Source organism: Triticum urartu, chromosome 2A, assembly GCF_056163025.1.
Source record: "Triticum urartu cultivar PI428250 chromosome 2A, HENAU_Tu73, whole genome shotgun sequence".
Lineage (NCBI taxonomy): Eukaryota > Viridiplantae > Streptophyta > Magnoliopsida > Poales > Poaceae > Triticum > Triticum urartu.
Genome location: NC_141874.1, coordinates 594,749,787 through 594,766,366, shown reverse-complemented (window position 1 = coordinate 594,766,366; position 16,580 = coordinate 594,749,787). Strand labels below are relative to the sequence as shown.

The 16,580-nt window shown below is 46.7% G+C and overlaps 2 protein-coding genes and 1 pseudogene across 2 annotated transcripts; 1 reads left to right on the top strand and 2 right to left on the bottom strand.

Annotated features, from left to right (window-relative positions):
* The first annotated feature begins 6,806 nt into the window (after nt 1-6,806).
* LOC147986137 (uncharacterized) lies at nt 6,807-7,622 on the top strand. The gene is made up of 5 exons (XM_087539991.1): nt 6,807-6,896; nt 6,982-7,239; nt 7,273-7,277; nt 7,324-7,399; nt 7,518-7,622. Exons 1-5 carry the CDS (start codon nt 6,807-6,809, stop codon nt 7,620-7,622), a joined length of 534 nt encoding a protein of 177 aa, XP_087396117.1.
* A 3,272-nt stretch (nt 7,623-10,894) lies between these two features.
* On the bottom strand, nt 10,895-12,590 carry LOC147986136 (uncharacterized; annotated as a pseudogene).
* A 739-nt stretch (nt 12,591-13,329) lies between these two features.
* Nucleotides 13,330-13,913, bottom strand: LOC147986135 (uncharacterized). Its single transcript, XM_087539990.1, has 2 exons — nt 13,770-13,913; nt 13,330-13,680 (listed from the first exon to the last, which is right to left on the bottom strand). The coding sequence occupies exons 1-2, from the start codon at nt 13,911-13,913 to the stop codon at nt 13,330-13,332; spliced, it is 495 nt and encodes a 164-aa protein (XP_087396116.1).
* Nucleotides 13,914-16,580: the final 2,667 nt, after the last annotated feature.

The window sequence follows — 16,580 nt, the reverse complement described above, 5'->3', positions numbered from 1 at the left end:
AGGGTCAGATTCCTCCCCTCCGACCGCAACCATCAAGCGCGCCCGTCCCACCCGTGTCTGTCACTCGTAGGCAGCACGCGAATGTGCCGAAAGCAGAACCCCTGCAAAAACTTGGTCATGCTCGTGTTTCTCTCGATTTTTGGGGGACAGGACAGTCCTCGGCGCCATTGCCACCAGACAGGCATTGATCGACCGTGTCGGCCTGACTCGGTGAATTAGGGTTTATCAAAGGTTTTGCTGTCGGGCGCAACACTGGAGTTGTTTCTGAATTGTTTGATTGGTTCTTACGCGAGTACGTGCACTAATTGACCTATGATGCATGGGTCGTTGCGTATGTGGCGATATAAAAATTGGTTAATTTTATTCACATAGGCCAATGATTCCCAAGTGTGCGCATGCATGCATGTGTGCATGCAAGCAAAATGGTGTTTACTGTGCATGCATGCATAGGTTAAACTGGAGATCCCAGTGGCGATGAAAAAATAAAAAAACAAGGGCGGGGAAGCACACCTGCATGTGTGTGGACCCACATGCATGCAAAAAAGCGATTAGAACATCCTAGGCATGGATTAACTATAGATACGATGATTGGTACTGTTGGGGAGTAGTGCGAACTCAGCTCCTGGTGGACTGGCAACAAGCATGCAACCCCTTGCATGGCGGGCGGGGGGAGTCCACTTATTAAATGAAGCAGTACGAGTCCAGGGAGCTGACCAAAAAACATCCCCTGTTGTTGTCCTGTTGCGCACCTTCAGATTGGACCCGCGAAGAAGAAACTTTCTTCTAAAAGGGTGTGACCAGGGGCCATGCCGGTACCAAAAAAGTATCCACATGGAGATATGTGGTGTTGGTCCTGGCGAAGATTTGTTACTGAAAGGTACTCACATGCAAAAAGGTGCAGATGTACCCATGGGTAAGAACACAAGTGGTTAAGTTATCAAATGGTACGGGGGGCAGATTGTGAAGCTCATGTGTGGGTGAGCACAGGATTTTTTTAGTGTTGTGTAACAGCAGTAAAAAAATTATCTGTTCAGAGGGCTCTTTAGCTGCCGGTGTGAGGGATAGCAAAAAGGGCGGCAATTTTCCCGCCGCGTTAGCACGAAAGATGTACAGTATTTCCAGAGGGTTCTGGCTACAAGCACATTATAAAATTATTTGGTGGACGGTGGGTGTCTACAGGTACAGACATATCACAGGCAGGCCGCTGCAGTGGCTTGTATTCTCACCAGTCTCTCCCTCGGTCTGCTCGTCAAGCACTTGTGCACAGTGCAGCCGCTTCTCTCTCTACCCCCATTTAGCAGCTCAGACGGCTGTAAGCGGAGAATCGAGAAAAATCCAGATTCAAGATTGCGTCGGACCGCCGCCCTGTCCTTCTGGTAAGCAATCAATCTACTAAATGCATCTCCTTTTTGCAATGCCTGGCTCTTTTGTTGCTGATTAGGTTTTCTTCTTTGGCTTTTGGTTTTATTTGGTTGCAGCTGGGGTGAAAGATGGAGGAGCCACCGGAGCGAGGAAAGAGGGGAAGAATTGCCGGCGAGGGGAGCTCGAGGCCAAGAAAAAAGAACCATCGGTGGGGGTCAACTGCTTTGGTGGTGTCGAACCAGCCGAGAGTAGCGGCCAATCCGCTGCCGCGAGAGATCACATATAGATGCATGTTTACTACTGGTCCCTTTCTTGGTGTAAGCACTTTGTTCTATTCAGCGGCTGAGCTCACTGGGATGGGCGGCTTGCTGACGAATAGATATGTGGGAGGAGTAGATCGGATCCAGTACGCAGGGCTCCTTGCTGACTTGGATACTAGTAACATGTCCCTACGTCTCCCAGATGGTCAGATCAGGTTCATTACTGATGATGATGCAGTTAGGATCCTAGGGGTAGTTGGTCACGGTAGGATTGTCCAGTTTGGTACTCCTGCTAGCAGATCTGCCCTGGTGAAAAAAATTAGAGGATTCTTGGGTCTGAGGGGGAGAGGTGGCATAAAGGTGTCCGATTTAGAAGAGGTGATTAGTAGAATAAACCCTTGTTGCATGGACGAGAATGAGACAATCGCTTTCTTGGTAGCATCTGCACTGCTAGGAGCTGCTACCTTGCTAGCGCCAAGGCAATCTGTGGCTGCAATCCCAGAGGAATTCCTCCCATTAGTCGAGGATCCGTGGCAGATCGGTCAGTACAACATGGCCAGATACTCGATTGACGTGCTAAGAATGTGCGCCAATAGGTTCCATGCACAGGTGGCCTCTGGAGCTGAGGTCGCCATCTTGGGTGGTCATGTGCTTTTCCTTGGGGTGAGGCCTTGTTCTTTTGTTGCAATCATTTGACGCTGTACTTTATTCTCCCAACCATGTCAAAAAAGTTGCTACTCATTTTGCATGGTGTTTTGCTGTTTGCAGATATTTCAGCTGGATTGGATAGACTTCGGTGCTGCAAACCTTAGGTCGAATCTACTGCCAAGGATTTCTGCATATACATTTCCCATGGTAAAGAAATTGGTCCAGCTGCTGAGAGATAACCCAGGGTTTTACCGAGTAAGTAGCCAATCCATTTTGTGACTGAGAGCAGGATGAATTCTTGTGTGATGTACTAACCCATTTGATGTGTGCATTTCCTTGTGCAGACTAGGCCTGAAGGTTACATGGATTCACATCACTGAGAATGGCATCCGCTGATGGCAGATAATTCACACAATGTGAGTGCCTTTGCTTCATAAAACATATTAATTTTCAATTTTAGTTCATCGCTAAGCTTGCTACGATGTTGATGGCAGCTATTCTGGAGGCCACCGGCTGTTAATCGCCGGACTGATGCAGCGAACCCATGCCATGGTATGAGCATGGAAACTAGGGAGATCGAGGAGCAGCCCGTCAAGGTGATGCATCAGCAACAGGATGGGGTGGGCGATCTGCAGCCTGGACACACAACCCAGCTATAGCCCATTGGTGTGGTTGATCAGCAGCCTGAGTGCATGGGACAACAACAACTCGACAATGTAGGTGAGCAGCATCTTCAGAACACAGTGCAGCCAGAAGCAGAAATCATGGATCAGACAGGTGAGTGCCCGAATTAAAAATCGGCGCGTCCGTGAACAAAGCATGCCATGAAGTTCATTGCTAACGTGTGCCTTGTGAATTGTACAGATGTCGTGGGCACTGATGAACAAGAGACTGTGAAGGTGGAACCAGTGGAAACTCTATCAGTACCGCAAGCCAATCGTAAGTACCTCATCTGCAATCATGATAATATACGTGTTGAAACCATAGGATTGAACTTTGTTAACTTCTGCGAGAAAAAATTTCTAAGTGTGACTAAGAGAAGGGGAACAGAGCCTGAGCGAGGAGTTTACATAGATGAGACAGGGCAAGAGGTGATACGTCGCAGGCCAATAATCCGAATTCCTGAAAATGATAAAGGGAAGGGCCCATCAGAGGAGAGTGAACTGGAGGAGTCAGATAGTGATGACGATAATCCAACTAGGCTTGCTAAGATGTCGAGGAACTACGGAAGAGTGTTGAGGCAGCATGAGAGAGTACAGATAATGAATGGTACTAACTTAAACAGATGAACCGTCTAAACCAAAGATTTTTTAGGTGGTTTGTATGCTATCTAACTAAGTCGTGATTTGATCATGCAGGGAACCGGTGGCTTGGGCTGCCCCCAGTTATAAGTGTTCAAGGTGCGTGCCCGTTGTCGTTAATACTTTGAGCTTGATAGATTGCCTGATGTCCTCCTGTGGAAATCTTGTTGAAGTTAACACTGAGGAAAACCTGTGTGCATTGATAGGGGCGGATGGGGTGAATGCCCAGCTTCCAGCAGTGGACCCTGAAGATTTAGAACTAGATGAGCCTATCATCGTTCCTTAGCTCAGGCATGAAGAAATTCCAGTAGCATGTAAGGTTTCGTATAAAAAACACAAACAAAATACATACAACATATGCATGTAGCAGATAATGAGTAAATTGCATTTAATCACTCTGGACGTTAGGTTTCACACCCACAAGAGCTATGTCTTTCGAAGCATTCATAGATCTGGTCACACCAGACAGGGGTGGAGCCTCGCCAATGACGCCGTTCCGGATGCTTCAGTCAACACCAGATTCAGCTTCTTATGTATGGCACAGAGAATTCATTCCAGATAGTGCATCCATGTCATTTTTGGTGGCAAGATTTGTGGAGGCAACAGCGGCAATTCAAGGTGGCATATGTTTCCCCAGATTGATTTGAATTCCCATATTTCATCAGGTTGACAAACAGTAGTAATTTTATATTTTGCAGCTGAGGGAGTCAGTGGGGCTCACTACCCTGCTAGCACAGACCCTGATCATAGGACTACAAGTCGTGTGGCAGGAAACACTGATGTGGATCATGAAGACAATTGTGGGAGCCCTGCATCTGAAGAAAGTGAAGGTTACGATCAAATGTTAGACAGACACCATGAAAGCCTGATACAGAGCCCTATCACTCCCAGGGCAAAGGAGACAAATGATTTATTATTTGCTTCGTCTGTTCAGAATTTGTACGATGCAAACGGTGAGCAATATGAATAAAGGAAAAAATAAATAGAATCATGAAATGCTTGTCTTGATAATATATTGTAGTGGGAATAAATGAATCATATGTGTAAAAAGGGAATTTTAGCAAGGGATAAGAAATAGTTGAGCTATAAACATGTATGAAAATGTATGAACTGACAATTTGCAAATGGTGCAGAGATGGAGGTGGGTATCATCGATTTGGTGACAAGTGTGTCTGCGACTCGCATGGTTGGAGTACGGGTGGAGCCTCCAGCAGAGCCAGGTCAGAGTCGGTGCTATATATGGGTAAACGTATCCAGAAATATTGTACATAGAATCTGACAGTGGTGATGGGGTAATGTAGATGCCAACGGTAGGGATGAAGCAGTTGATCACAGGGGGGCTAACACATGTCTAAAGTTTGAAACAGAAATCAACAGTAAGTTAACACAATTCCAATGAATTAGATGGCACCTGTGAGTATAATAGTGGTACTGACATATACATATTTTTTTGTGAAATTCCACCTTGTTAGATGTCCGATTTGTCAGTTCGACACCAGAAAGCGGTATTGAGGCAAGGCAGAACACAGAAGATTGCACTGCTGTAGCCTTAGGGCGTGACACTGGAGGTATAGTTTGCTAGATTTCTAAAGTTGTGATAAAGAGCCTTCCAATGCTTTGTCTTTTGCTGACTAATTAGAGCTTATAATGTGGTTACAGATGCGCAAGCAGGCAACTGCACCATGGAAACTATCGAGGCAGAAATAGGTATATTTTGGAAAAGCAGTGATACAATTTTGTTGTTACATGATTTTTGCATATAACTACTAACAACAATCATGTCGGCGTGATGATGAAATCTTGTTCCAGATGAGCTGATGAGGGAAACGCCAAGCAATGTTGATATGGTGCCAGATTGTCTCAAGTTCCAGGCTGAGATCAACGGTGCATAATGCTATCCCACATAGATGTAAAACCATTGTGTTGTTTCGTTAAGTGCTGCTCGTAACAAAAGCAAACATTTTGTGATGGCAACACCAGGTGTGCTGTGCATGGGCTCTACTCCGGAACAGCCAGTAATTCGGTTTGTGCCTCCAGCAAGGCAACGACAGAAAAGATGTGTGCACCATGGGAGAAAGAAGTGTCGCAATAGGAAACGGAAAACACCTTCCGGGAGTGGGTCATCTTCATCAGATAGCTCTGACAATGATGCGGGTGCGATGCAAGACGACCAACAAGGAGGAGCTGCAGAGCAGAGCATTCCCGCAGATGGATTACACGGTAAATCAAAATGTGGATCCTATAAGTGAGTAGCGTAGTGTACATCCTGAAAGTTAAAGTCTAACATGATTGATTGTTCCAAAAAAACAGGTGAGGTACATATGCGTCCCAATGATACAGCCAGGGGCGTAGGCTATGGAGTTGGGGTCATCACTCGTCAAGAAACAGGGGACTATGTGTTCCCTGGAATAACAAGTAAGATATCATATGACTGACACTAGCAGCATGGATTTGCGTGACCTGACCGGCTAATCATGTAATACAGTTACTGCATCTGGCGGATCATCATCAGCAGCTAATCGCGTGGTGGGGTCTGCATCGGCAGGGGGCGAGCAGCATCTCCATCAAGGTATAGGTTACAAAATTATGCATTCAAAACTGACGTTGACAACCTAGAAGCATAACATCTTTGTCGGACGGGTGTTTCAGCTCATGCAGCCAGCAATCAGGGCGCTGAGCCTAGTCTGGGAGGCTCGGGAGCTATAAGGGTGCAAGTCGGTATGGTTAGGACATTTGTGAAGAATGAAATGGGAGACAAATTCCCTGGGAATGCTAGACTGAAGCATGAAGATCCGACAATAAAGAATGTGGTGTACTTCTTCGACAAAATGCTGACATGCACGAGACAGGAGCTCGACAAGTAAGTTCGAAAGCAGAGACATTAGAAGAAGGTGCATCCGCCCATCCCGACATGGATTACTTGTACTTACCACTTGCTGAACTCATTTTGCAGGAAATGGTTCAAACACCTTGCCCCGTACCTAGTTGTGATGTGTGGTGATGATTTTCGGAAAGAATTTGGGCCGAATGGAAGGCTAACAGTTACTGGTTGGGTTTGCTTGAGCCGAATGATCACTTACAAGGAAGGGCTCATGTACGGTTCATGGCAGATCAGGTGGCGCCATGTGTTTGATGTGCGCTTTGTGGTGAGTAGTTGGCATGATTTTTGCGCTTGTGCCTCTTGAGTAACATGTATGACCCGCTAACTGGAAATATGTGGTTGCAGCTTGCCTTGATGTACAACTCATACAGTCTAGATTTCGAATTCATGAATACAATGATGAGCTTTGAGGCGCTTGGATATAGGCTTCAGTGGACCAAGAAGGTTAGCGATTAATCATCCTGATATTGTACTATATTATATTTGGTTTGCCCTGAATCGGAGCGCTGACTACGGTGATCATTTTCAGCTGATGCTGCCAGTGCCATACCACAATTCGTGGTCTCTCTATGTTGTTGATGTCTATGAGAAGACGCTACTTGTTATGGACCCGTGCGAGACCTCAAATGGAGAGGACGCCATGAAACTGAAGCACGAAGATAATGCAAACCACATCATCGAGGGACTCCGTCGATGCATCCATGAAAACATTGCAGGCTGGTATGTGCCAGCTCAAGGGTGGAGGGTGAACTACAATGTAGGGATGCACCCCAACAGCAAAATATGTGTGCCCTTCTTTGATAATTGCAAAACTACTTAGCAGATGTTGTTAAAACAAGATTTTGAACTAATTCGACTAAAATTTGTGCAGCCATGACAGCCACCTGCATGTGGTGAACTACATCAGGGAGTTCACGGGCCTGTACATCTACAATCCTCTCACAAAGGTACGTGCGGTGTTCATGATGCTCCATGGCTGTAAGAGGCACTATTTTTGAAACGAGTTGTAAGAGGAATCATGAATAACTAGTGATGCTGACATAGATTACTGCTGTCAAATTTCAGAATCGCCTACACTACTTCCGGCAGATGATTGCTTATGAGGTCATTTCAATGAGGGGAAACAGAGCAGAGCTACCTGATTTTATGCTGGAGATGGTGCCATTCTGAAGAGAGGAAACAAAGAAGATCGCAAGACGTCTGGATTCACGAGCTCCATCAAGTAGTAAACGCTGGACAGGGAACATTAGCTACCATCCCAAAGTACTTCAACCGGTGTGGTAGTGGTTCCATCACTTTTGGGTTTGCTGCAAAAGTTTGCGAGACTAGTCCATGAAGCGTCACGACATGGTGGAAATGTTAGCTGCCATCCCCACGGTGTGGTAATGGTTGCCCCTGCGGTTTGAATTAAATCCCTAACTGATTATGGGCGCATGAAATAGACATGTTTAAGTTTGGTATCAGGCTGAATTAAGAACCCTATATGTAGAACTTTCGTTTGCTGGGAGCAATGTTTGTTCGGACCGATGTTTGTTCGGTTTATTTGGTGGATGCATGGTTTGTTACCTAAAAAATGCATGCGTTGGTGAGTTCAGTAGACATAGACCATGTATCGCCTGAAAAATTTGGTATGCAAAGATCGTGTCATCTTGTGAAGGATGGGCTGATAGATTTTGTAATAACCTATCCTCACAGAATGATAGATTGAGACCACGGATGATATACTGCCTACATGTATCGCGAATTTGGGAGGTGTTTGTTGCAACGGCATATCACTGAATATTTGGAAGGGTTCATCCGATGTTGATTTGGGGATGAATTAATGTTCACTTTGTATGTGCCTGAAAGCTTTGGACGGGAACAAGGCTTGTTTCAAAAATTAATTGTCGATCCTTGTTACCAAACCAGGCTCATTCGGCTAGAAATGGTAAATTGGTTAAAATATTGATATATGTGTGCGAACATGGTTCCAAGGTACACATAATACAACAGCTAGGGACACGAATTCGACAGCTATTCATGCCACAACATGAGACCGAATGGTTGGTGTGATTTATCTGTTGTTGATTTGGAAATGAATTCATTTTAATTTAGTGGGATTACATGACTTTACTACTGAATGAACACAATGCCCATGTTCACAGTTGTTGTTGACCCTTGGAAACAAACCAGGCTCGCACGGCAGGGCAGATAAATGGAAGTTGAACTTTGCAAACGAACAAGCAAGGCCAAATAATGATAGTTGGTCCGATGATTGATATACGACTGAACATAGATCCAGGGTACACACATCTGACATGATAGATATATGATAGGTGCCAAATGCTGGGGGATTTGAATTGAAGCTTACATACATGCTCGCAGGTCCGGCATACAGAACCCATGCTACGAACATAACTTTGTAATCTACTGGATAAACCATGCAACCAGACTAAAGCCGGCAACACATTCAGCATAACTCCCTACTAGACAAATGCAGAATCTGAAGGAGCTAGGACCTTCCAGAACACATCATGGGCGAGGGAAGAGAAGTTTCCCTGGAGCTTGAGGCATTCATGCAGGGCATCCCGTTTCGTTTTGGACACAGTATACTGTGCATTGGCGAATGGTTTGCACTAGTAAGCTAGCAGATATAATGTGCGAAACATGGGAGACATAGATTGGAAATGTGTGTACCTTGGTGAGTGGCATTTTCAGCTTGTGAGCATCAAAGTGCCTTGCCACATGGAGGACACACCCGCCTGTGTCGGCACTGCATCACATTTGAAGGGTTATGGGAGGGGCGGGGGGCGAATAAGAAATCAGTCTTCAGTATGGACCGTAAAAATATTGCATGGTATAAAAAAAGGTTGAGCTTGTATTACCGGGAGAAAATGCAGTCGGCCATGGAAGGGAACTTGAGAGTCCAATTATCCTTGCTAGTTGGCCATCTAGCGTAGAATTCATTCAGACAAGTGAACAATGCATCATGCAGCTTCCATGCTATAATCTCGTCGCGTTGCCCCGTGGGTGGGCAGGCTAACTTGTTGTGGTAGAGTGGGTCAATCACCCAGATGACCCTAGTCAGCATGTTGAAGAAAACAGCCATCCAGCCCTCTGGGCGTGGAACAGGTGTGTAAAACTGTAAGCAGAAAACAATGATGTCAGATTTGATGAGTCAGGGCATTTGGGTGTAGGCATGATAGCTGGGCTGTATTACATACCAGCTCCACTGAAGTGAGATCATACTTAAGTGAATCAGCAACAAGCTGGTTCTGGATCGACACGGTATGGAGGAAATCGTACTCTGCCAGGACAAGCGTCTGCCACAAAATGCACAAGCATGGTTTCCCGGAATGAAAAAATGGTCTCACGGCATACCATTGTAGCTGAGATAATTAAAATGGATATATGTCTTAGACTTGCATCCTTACCGGGAAATCTGGCTCGACAGGGTGACGCCAGGTAAGATATGGGCATTCTGGATCATATTGCTGGTCGATCTAAGAATATCGATGAAGGATTACAGACATCAACTCGTGATCAATTAGGGTCTCCCCCCTAGTTGTTCTTTCATTGCCACTCCAGTGACGCGTGCAAACCTCGACATCTCATGAACCAGGAAATTCCTGATAAAGGCAACATAATTAGTACATGGTGTTGCCGCAATAAAAATGTGTATGATCTAGCAGGAGGTAGTTTGCGTGCACACTGACCTCGATAGTTCTTGCACAGATGACGATGCAAAAAACTGAAGGATAAGTTCAGATATATCATTGCAGGGGGGTGGCGGGACGACACCCCTGCCCCAAGGATCAGTTTGGAACCCAGGGTGCTGAACATACTTGCGGCCAGGTAGCTCTTCCCGCCGCTCATCGAAAACTGTAGTACTACCATCATTGGGCAGATCGATGAATAGTTCACTGATTGCTCGCAAGGTGAACTGGGCAAAACGAACAATCGACATGTTGATATCCGCGGGAGATTCCCCTTCAGAGCAGTGGCGCTTGCATAGGGGATCAGGTGTATCCCCGCAATGAGTTCTCTTGGAGGTAGAGCTACACCTGCATTCATTGCAGGGCAGTCCGGTGCGATATGCGGGAAGATGTGACTGAAAATACACACAGGGAAACCATGAAGACAGACTGACCTTCACATGCAGACATGTCCAGCCTGACACCGGGTATGTTGGGGCAAGCAGGTGTCGTGGCGGTCATAGCTGAAAAAGGTGGTACATTAAAGATTAACTATGGGAAACCTGCTAAGCTTATTACTTGATGAAAAGTACAAAACGTCTTGCCTTGTGGTTCTGGGATAGCTCTTGTTGGACAATCAAAAAAGCCTCTAATGGAACAACATATGCACCTCTTGGAAAGTGCATTGAAAAGTTTATTTGCAAATTTAAACATGTCCAATTGAGCGTTTGCACGAGCTGTATTTATGTGACGTTGTACTCGAGCATTCTATTCATTGAGCAGTACAGTGATCTCATCTGATGCCTGCAGAAAATGGGAGTAGATTGTGATGAGTTATGCATGATTTTGGTCTGCAAAAAACATTGAATAGGATGTGCCTACATGCGAGCAAATGTTGTTACCGTACCAAGTTCGGATAGCGTGTGCGGAGGTAGTGTGTGAAATCAATGGGCCCAAGCATGCGAATTGTTGTATGTACATCTAATACATTGTGCGTGGGTGTCACTATTGCATTGTCATTTCGAGAGAACTGATGTGCGCCACATGCAGCGGATGCGCTGTTGCCACCACTATTGGTGCCTGCAAGAAGGGTGTTGGGTTGGTCCTGAGGATACTTCTGCCAGGCATAGCAAACATCTTCTGCCGCACGTAGCTGCATTAGATAAGAGTGAGATTAATGTGAAAAAATGGTTGCATCATACAAAGATACAGTGTGATTAATCCAGATAGCAATGAAACCTTGTTGTTTGAATGTGATGTGGGGTTCTTCCCAGTGTCAGTGGACATTGTGATCATGTTCCTAATGCTGTCCTGATCAAATTCACTTATACGGGGGAGCACATTATGCTTCTTATTGAAAATGCCTAAGTCAATACTGTCCAGGAAGAACACCTGATACAAAAATCAGAGCAGAAAAAGTTAGACCCCATCAAGCAGGACAACAGATATTACATGTAAAACACATGCTGACCTGAAGAAAAAGGTGACAACCAACAAGGTTAGTGCCTGGATTGTTTGAAAGCATGTCCTTCTTGAGACGTCTAACAGCTTCTAGCAAGCACTGAAGAACGTACTCACACCAATTGAATTGTGATATTGTTTCAGTGTTTGCAAGGGCACCCCAAAAATCAATGGTGGCATAATCATGCTTTGTGGTTGGCGCAAGCACGTGTCCCATGACAAAAATGACGAAAGCAATTTGAAAACAATCCTTCTCAAGCTTGCTAGATGTCTCTGATACATCTCGTAGTAGGAACTCCTCTGCGGCTCGCAGGTTATGAACACCTTTTTTGTCCATCCCGAGAGTCTTCTTGATGAATTGAATTGCATCAGGCGTTATGTGACCATCACGCCCCCGGATAGAGCGGTGACCGCAAGGTATCCCAAATACTTTGTGCACATCCTTCGGCCAGAACGTCAGCTTCTTTGACTCAGACAATATAATTGCGCGCTGAGATACACTAACCTTGCTCATTGTCCATGCACTGAATTTGAGATTAAGCTTCTACAGCATGGGCAACTTCAACATTCCACCAAACCCGATTTCTTGTACCAACCACCTCTTGTACTCATCAAACATTTGAATGACTTCAACTGCATGTTTCACAGAGATCCGAGATGTTGGCACAGGTGGGGGGACTGGTTGCTGGTCCTCTATCTGAACTTCAGACCCATCAGAGATTGCCCTGCCATCTTCTCGCCACCGGCTGCGCCACCAAGGCTGCTACCAACATCAGACATCTGGCCTGCATAAAAATGCAAACCTGATGCGTGAGCTTTCAGTGTGACAAACTATATCAAGACTCTGAAAGGTGGGCGCTACTAATTGGCATCTGAGAAATACAGCAAATTTACTATGAAAATGTGGAACTTGTAAGCTCCATTGCATTTCCCCCTATGATTCCCCTGTAAACCTAGTCAGATCTCGGTGGTCCATGCGATGCTCAGTGGTGTCCGCATCCATGGGTGCACGAATCAGCTAAATTTGACCGTCAGACTAAGGGGACTGGCAGGGGACTGAGCAGTAGAATGGATGCAATAATGTCGGGGATCAGCTAGGGGGCATGAAGAACTTACCTTGTGGGGATGAGCAGATGCAGATCTGCACTCCTTGCCGCGACGCACCCGCGGCGCCGAGCCTCCTGTTGACGAACGGCGACCGGCCGAGGTCTGTGGGAGTGAGACGAGAGAGACGCAGTGGTCTGAGCGGATAAGACGAAGAAGATGAGGGTGGGAGAGGCAGCGGCGTGTTGGTACTGCTCGGGGTTTGGGAGCTCGACCGGAATAAAAGATAATAAAAACCTAGTGATGACGCGTGTACAGGCGATGCCGATGGTGCATGCAAACGACCAGAAAAAAACAAACAAAAAAGTTGTTGCCGCAGACTGGTTGACTGTTGGTGATTCCATCAGTCCATGAGTGAACAGGGCAAGCCATTCTCTATACTGTCACGTGATACATCAAAACTTTAAGTAACCATAGAAGCCTTCATTAACATTAACAGGCACAAAATGAGATCCATTACAACTTCCCATTATAGCAAACGAGTCAGAGACCATTACGTTTTATCAATACTACTAAGACGGCAGTACACGACATAACTAATACACATACACGGCCATGGTATATTGACTGGTCAAACCATCATGCTAGCGATAAAACAAGCCAACAGACAAGGTGAACAACAAAGAGGATCGCAGCTTCTAGCGAGCTAGGCGGCCGAGGAAGAGGACCAGCATCCCAATCCCGAACAGAGTTGCAATCAGGTTCGCCGCCACCAAAACAACAGTAAGCCGCGCCATCTCCATGCAGCAACGGGGGTGATTGGCGAACCGCGCCGGCGCCGGACGATTGTTATCCATCTGGAACGCCTCGCTCTGAGCCTCGGCAAGCCCAGCTGTGCCCGCTCCAACTGCCTGCTGGGAATGAATCCTGTTTCGGAGCTGCATTCCCTGATGACTAGGGGAGGCAGAAGCATTGTGCTGCACTCCGAAATGGCGATTCAGATCAGGACGGTAGGTCCTGTTGGATCTGATGTATTCGCAGAGACCAACCTGCCCAAAAAAAGTCCAGATCTCTGGCCCATGAGTACAAGGCGACAAGAAAAATGACCATAAATTAATCTGCTATAAGAAGCTCTCACATTTTTCTTGGCGCACTTGTAGTGGCGGTCGCCAGCGTTCTCACCGCCCCGCGCAATCCAGGTGATCAGCTGGCCGCCGCAGTCAGGGCATGGAATGAGCGGCAGCATCTCATCGTCGTATCCAGTCGACGCGGAGGCAGACATCGGACCAGTCTACGGGAAGAGAATAGATTGAAGGAGGGGACAGCAAAGGAAGGCAGCGAGATTATCAGGCTTGAATCAAGACGAGCGGTAATATGGTCACACCCGCCGCTAGTCCAGAATCTGCGCCCTTCCGGCCCAGTCTGTTAGTGGGCATCTGATCCATAGCCCAGGTACCTAACGCCGTAACAAGCCGGCAATGACAGGCGTGGGCCTTTACAACTGTTCACCGCAGGGAATACGGGAATAATACCTGGGCCAATACAGAGTGGGTTGTGGATCACGAGGATTGCCAGTGGCTGGGATACCGAGACCACCTGTGCTCGAGCACAGAAGCTCACTTTCGGAGAAAACCTAAATTTTTAGGGAGAGAAGGCGGGTGCGTAGTTAGGTCAACTCATTTGTTAACCTCAAGTTGCATATGTGCTCATCCGTTTACTCGTGGTGTATTGTAGTTTTTCTCTCTTCATATATGTATTTTAACACTCCACCTTGAGGCTAACAAATTAGTTTTTTTATGGTAATACGTGTCTCATTCATATCATAAAAAACAAAGTACAAGTCACTAAAAACCGACATGACAAAACTGAAAAGATAGCAGAACAACTCTGAGCTTGACACTAACGCCCGTCACTTGCCTCCGGCACCACCACATCATCCACCGAAGAAAAGAATGATGGATCACCTCCTCACACAAGCTCGACGCGGCTCCATCGCTGATATGCAGTTTTGCGGACCTCCAAGATAGCTCACCAAAAGTGAAGCCATTGCCATTGAACAAATCAGACAGGGGCAACACCCCAGACACGCCATCAAACTCTAGATCTGGCACCCCACCACGACTAAGACGCTGAAGAAGGAAACCATACCTGCCATCCACGAACCACGAACCCAGCACACGTTCCGTCTTTCAGATGTCGTCGATGCAGACCACAATCTGCATCCGCTCCTGGACTACCTCCCAAGCTCCGCGCTGACGCTGGAGCAAACGCCGTCGCAATGGTGAAGCCCGAGGGCACAGGTCCACCACGAGGATGCCGCCGCCGCCACGCCATCCTTGCTTGACAGACTGGTTTCCAAATCCATCCCCAACCATAGAACCGATAGCCTCGTCAGGGAAGGATCCGGAAAATCTTTATTAAACGTCATCAGCGTCGTCATCGAAGACAAGACGATGAACAACCTAAAAACCTAGACTACAAGAGAGTAAAAAAGATCCACATGCGTGGATCCGGTGACCCCCCTCACCACCGACGACCGAGGTCGCCGACGAAGGGGAGCTGTCGGAGGACGGCGCTGAAAGATGGCCTCTCCTGGCGACAACTAGGGTTGCAACCGGGAGAAAAATGATCTGGTTCCTCACAAGTTCAAGGTTTGTTTTGGACTTTTTTTCCTCCGGCTAACAAATGAGTTGTACATATTTTTACACAATAGAATCACAGTTGGTCATGTATACATACATACACTCATCCCTATCAATGAACCATGTATGCATACCCAACTAATACAAGCACCTCCAAGATATTGAGCCGGCACAATATCTTAAGTTTGACAAAATCACCATAGATGTCTCGTAATTGATGAGAACATCTCCACAGAAGAAACATTGTCCAAAGCCTCAAATAAATAAATAAAAACACGTACCACTAGTGCTAGATCTACAACTTGAATCCTGGTGTGTTGGCTCCTCCACCAAGAACCTAACCAGCTGAGGTACGCTTAGCTGGCATATATTGGACTGTTAAATATACATGTTGAATATCTCTACTCCTAATGGAGCAGTTGGTAGTCTCCGCCGGTCAATTTTCGTCCCACCACTTTCGTCCGGTTTTTTTTCGTCGGTTAACCTTCGCCCACCTCCCACCACCCCGTGCAAAACGAAAAAAACATACGCCACCATCCGTCTCTCGATCCACCCGATCTCCATGCGGCCGCCCTATCTCCCTCGTCTAGCGATGCAGCGCCGCCCCAATCTCCCCGCTCCGCCGCCGCCGCCTCAATCTCCCCACTCCGCCGCCGCCCCCCGCCTTCCACTATCACCCGCTCATCCACCTCCACCCTCCTCTACATCGCTGGATCCGCTTGCAAATCGTCAATGAAGCGTCTCCCGGGTCCGCGCTCGTGCGGCCGTGACAGAGGGTCTCAAGATGGTCGCCGCCGAAGATGAAGCCCCTGATGGAGGAGTCTAGATCTGGCACCTCACCAAGGTCGCCCCCACGGTGAGTGCACATGCCTTTTGAATCCCGGCCCGTCCATCTTTTGAATCCAAGTTGGACATGAAGGGGAGAGGCAGGGGTCAGCAAACGCAAAGGGGCAGGGGTCACCATAGTTGTTAATTCATTTTTTCTGAATTTAGAGCGATGCAATATAAGTTTCTGAATTTCTGTCAACTGAAGATCGTGCATAGTAGTGGTCAAGGTTTCAAATACTTTGTTTTTGCTTTGCATCAAACCATTTCTTTTGTGCTCTGGAGTTTAGAGTCAGCCCCACCTTGATTTTCCTCCGTCCTCCGCCACTGCTCCTAAATGTATTGGAATTCAGCAGGTCATGAAAATGGACGGATGTGATAGTGAAGGAACCAGAGGGAATGATACTACTGTATCAGCAATGGTGTTGATACGCAAGTACTCCACCTAATCTAAAATTTTGTATCTTTCTTTTCACAAAAAA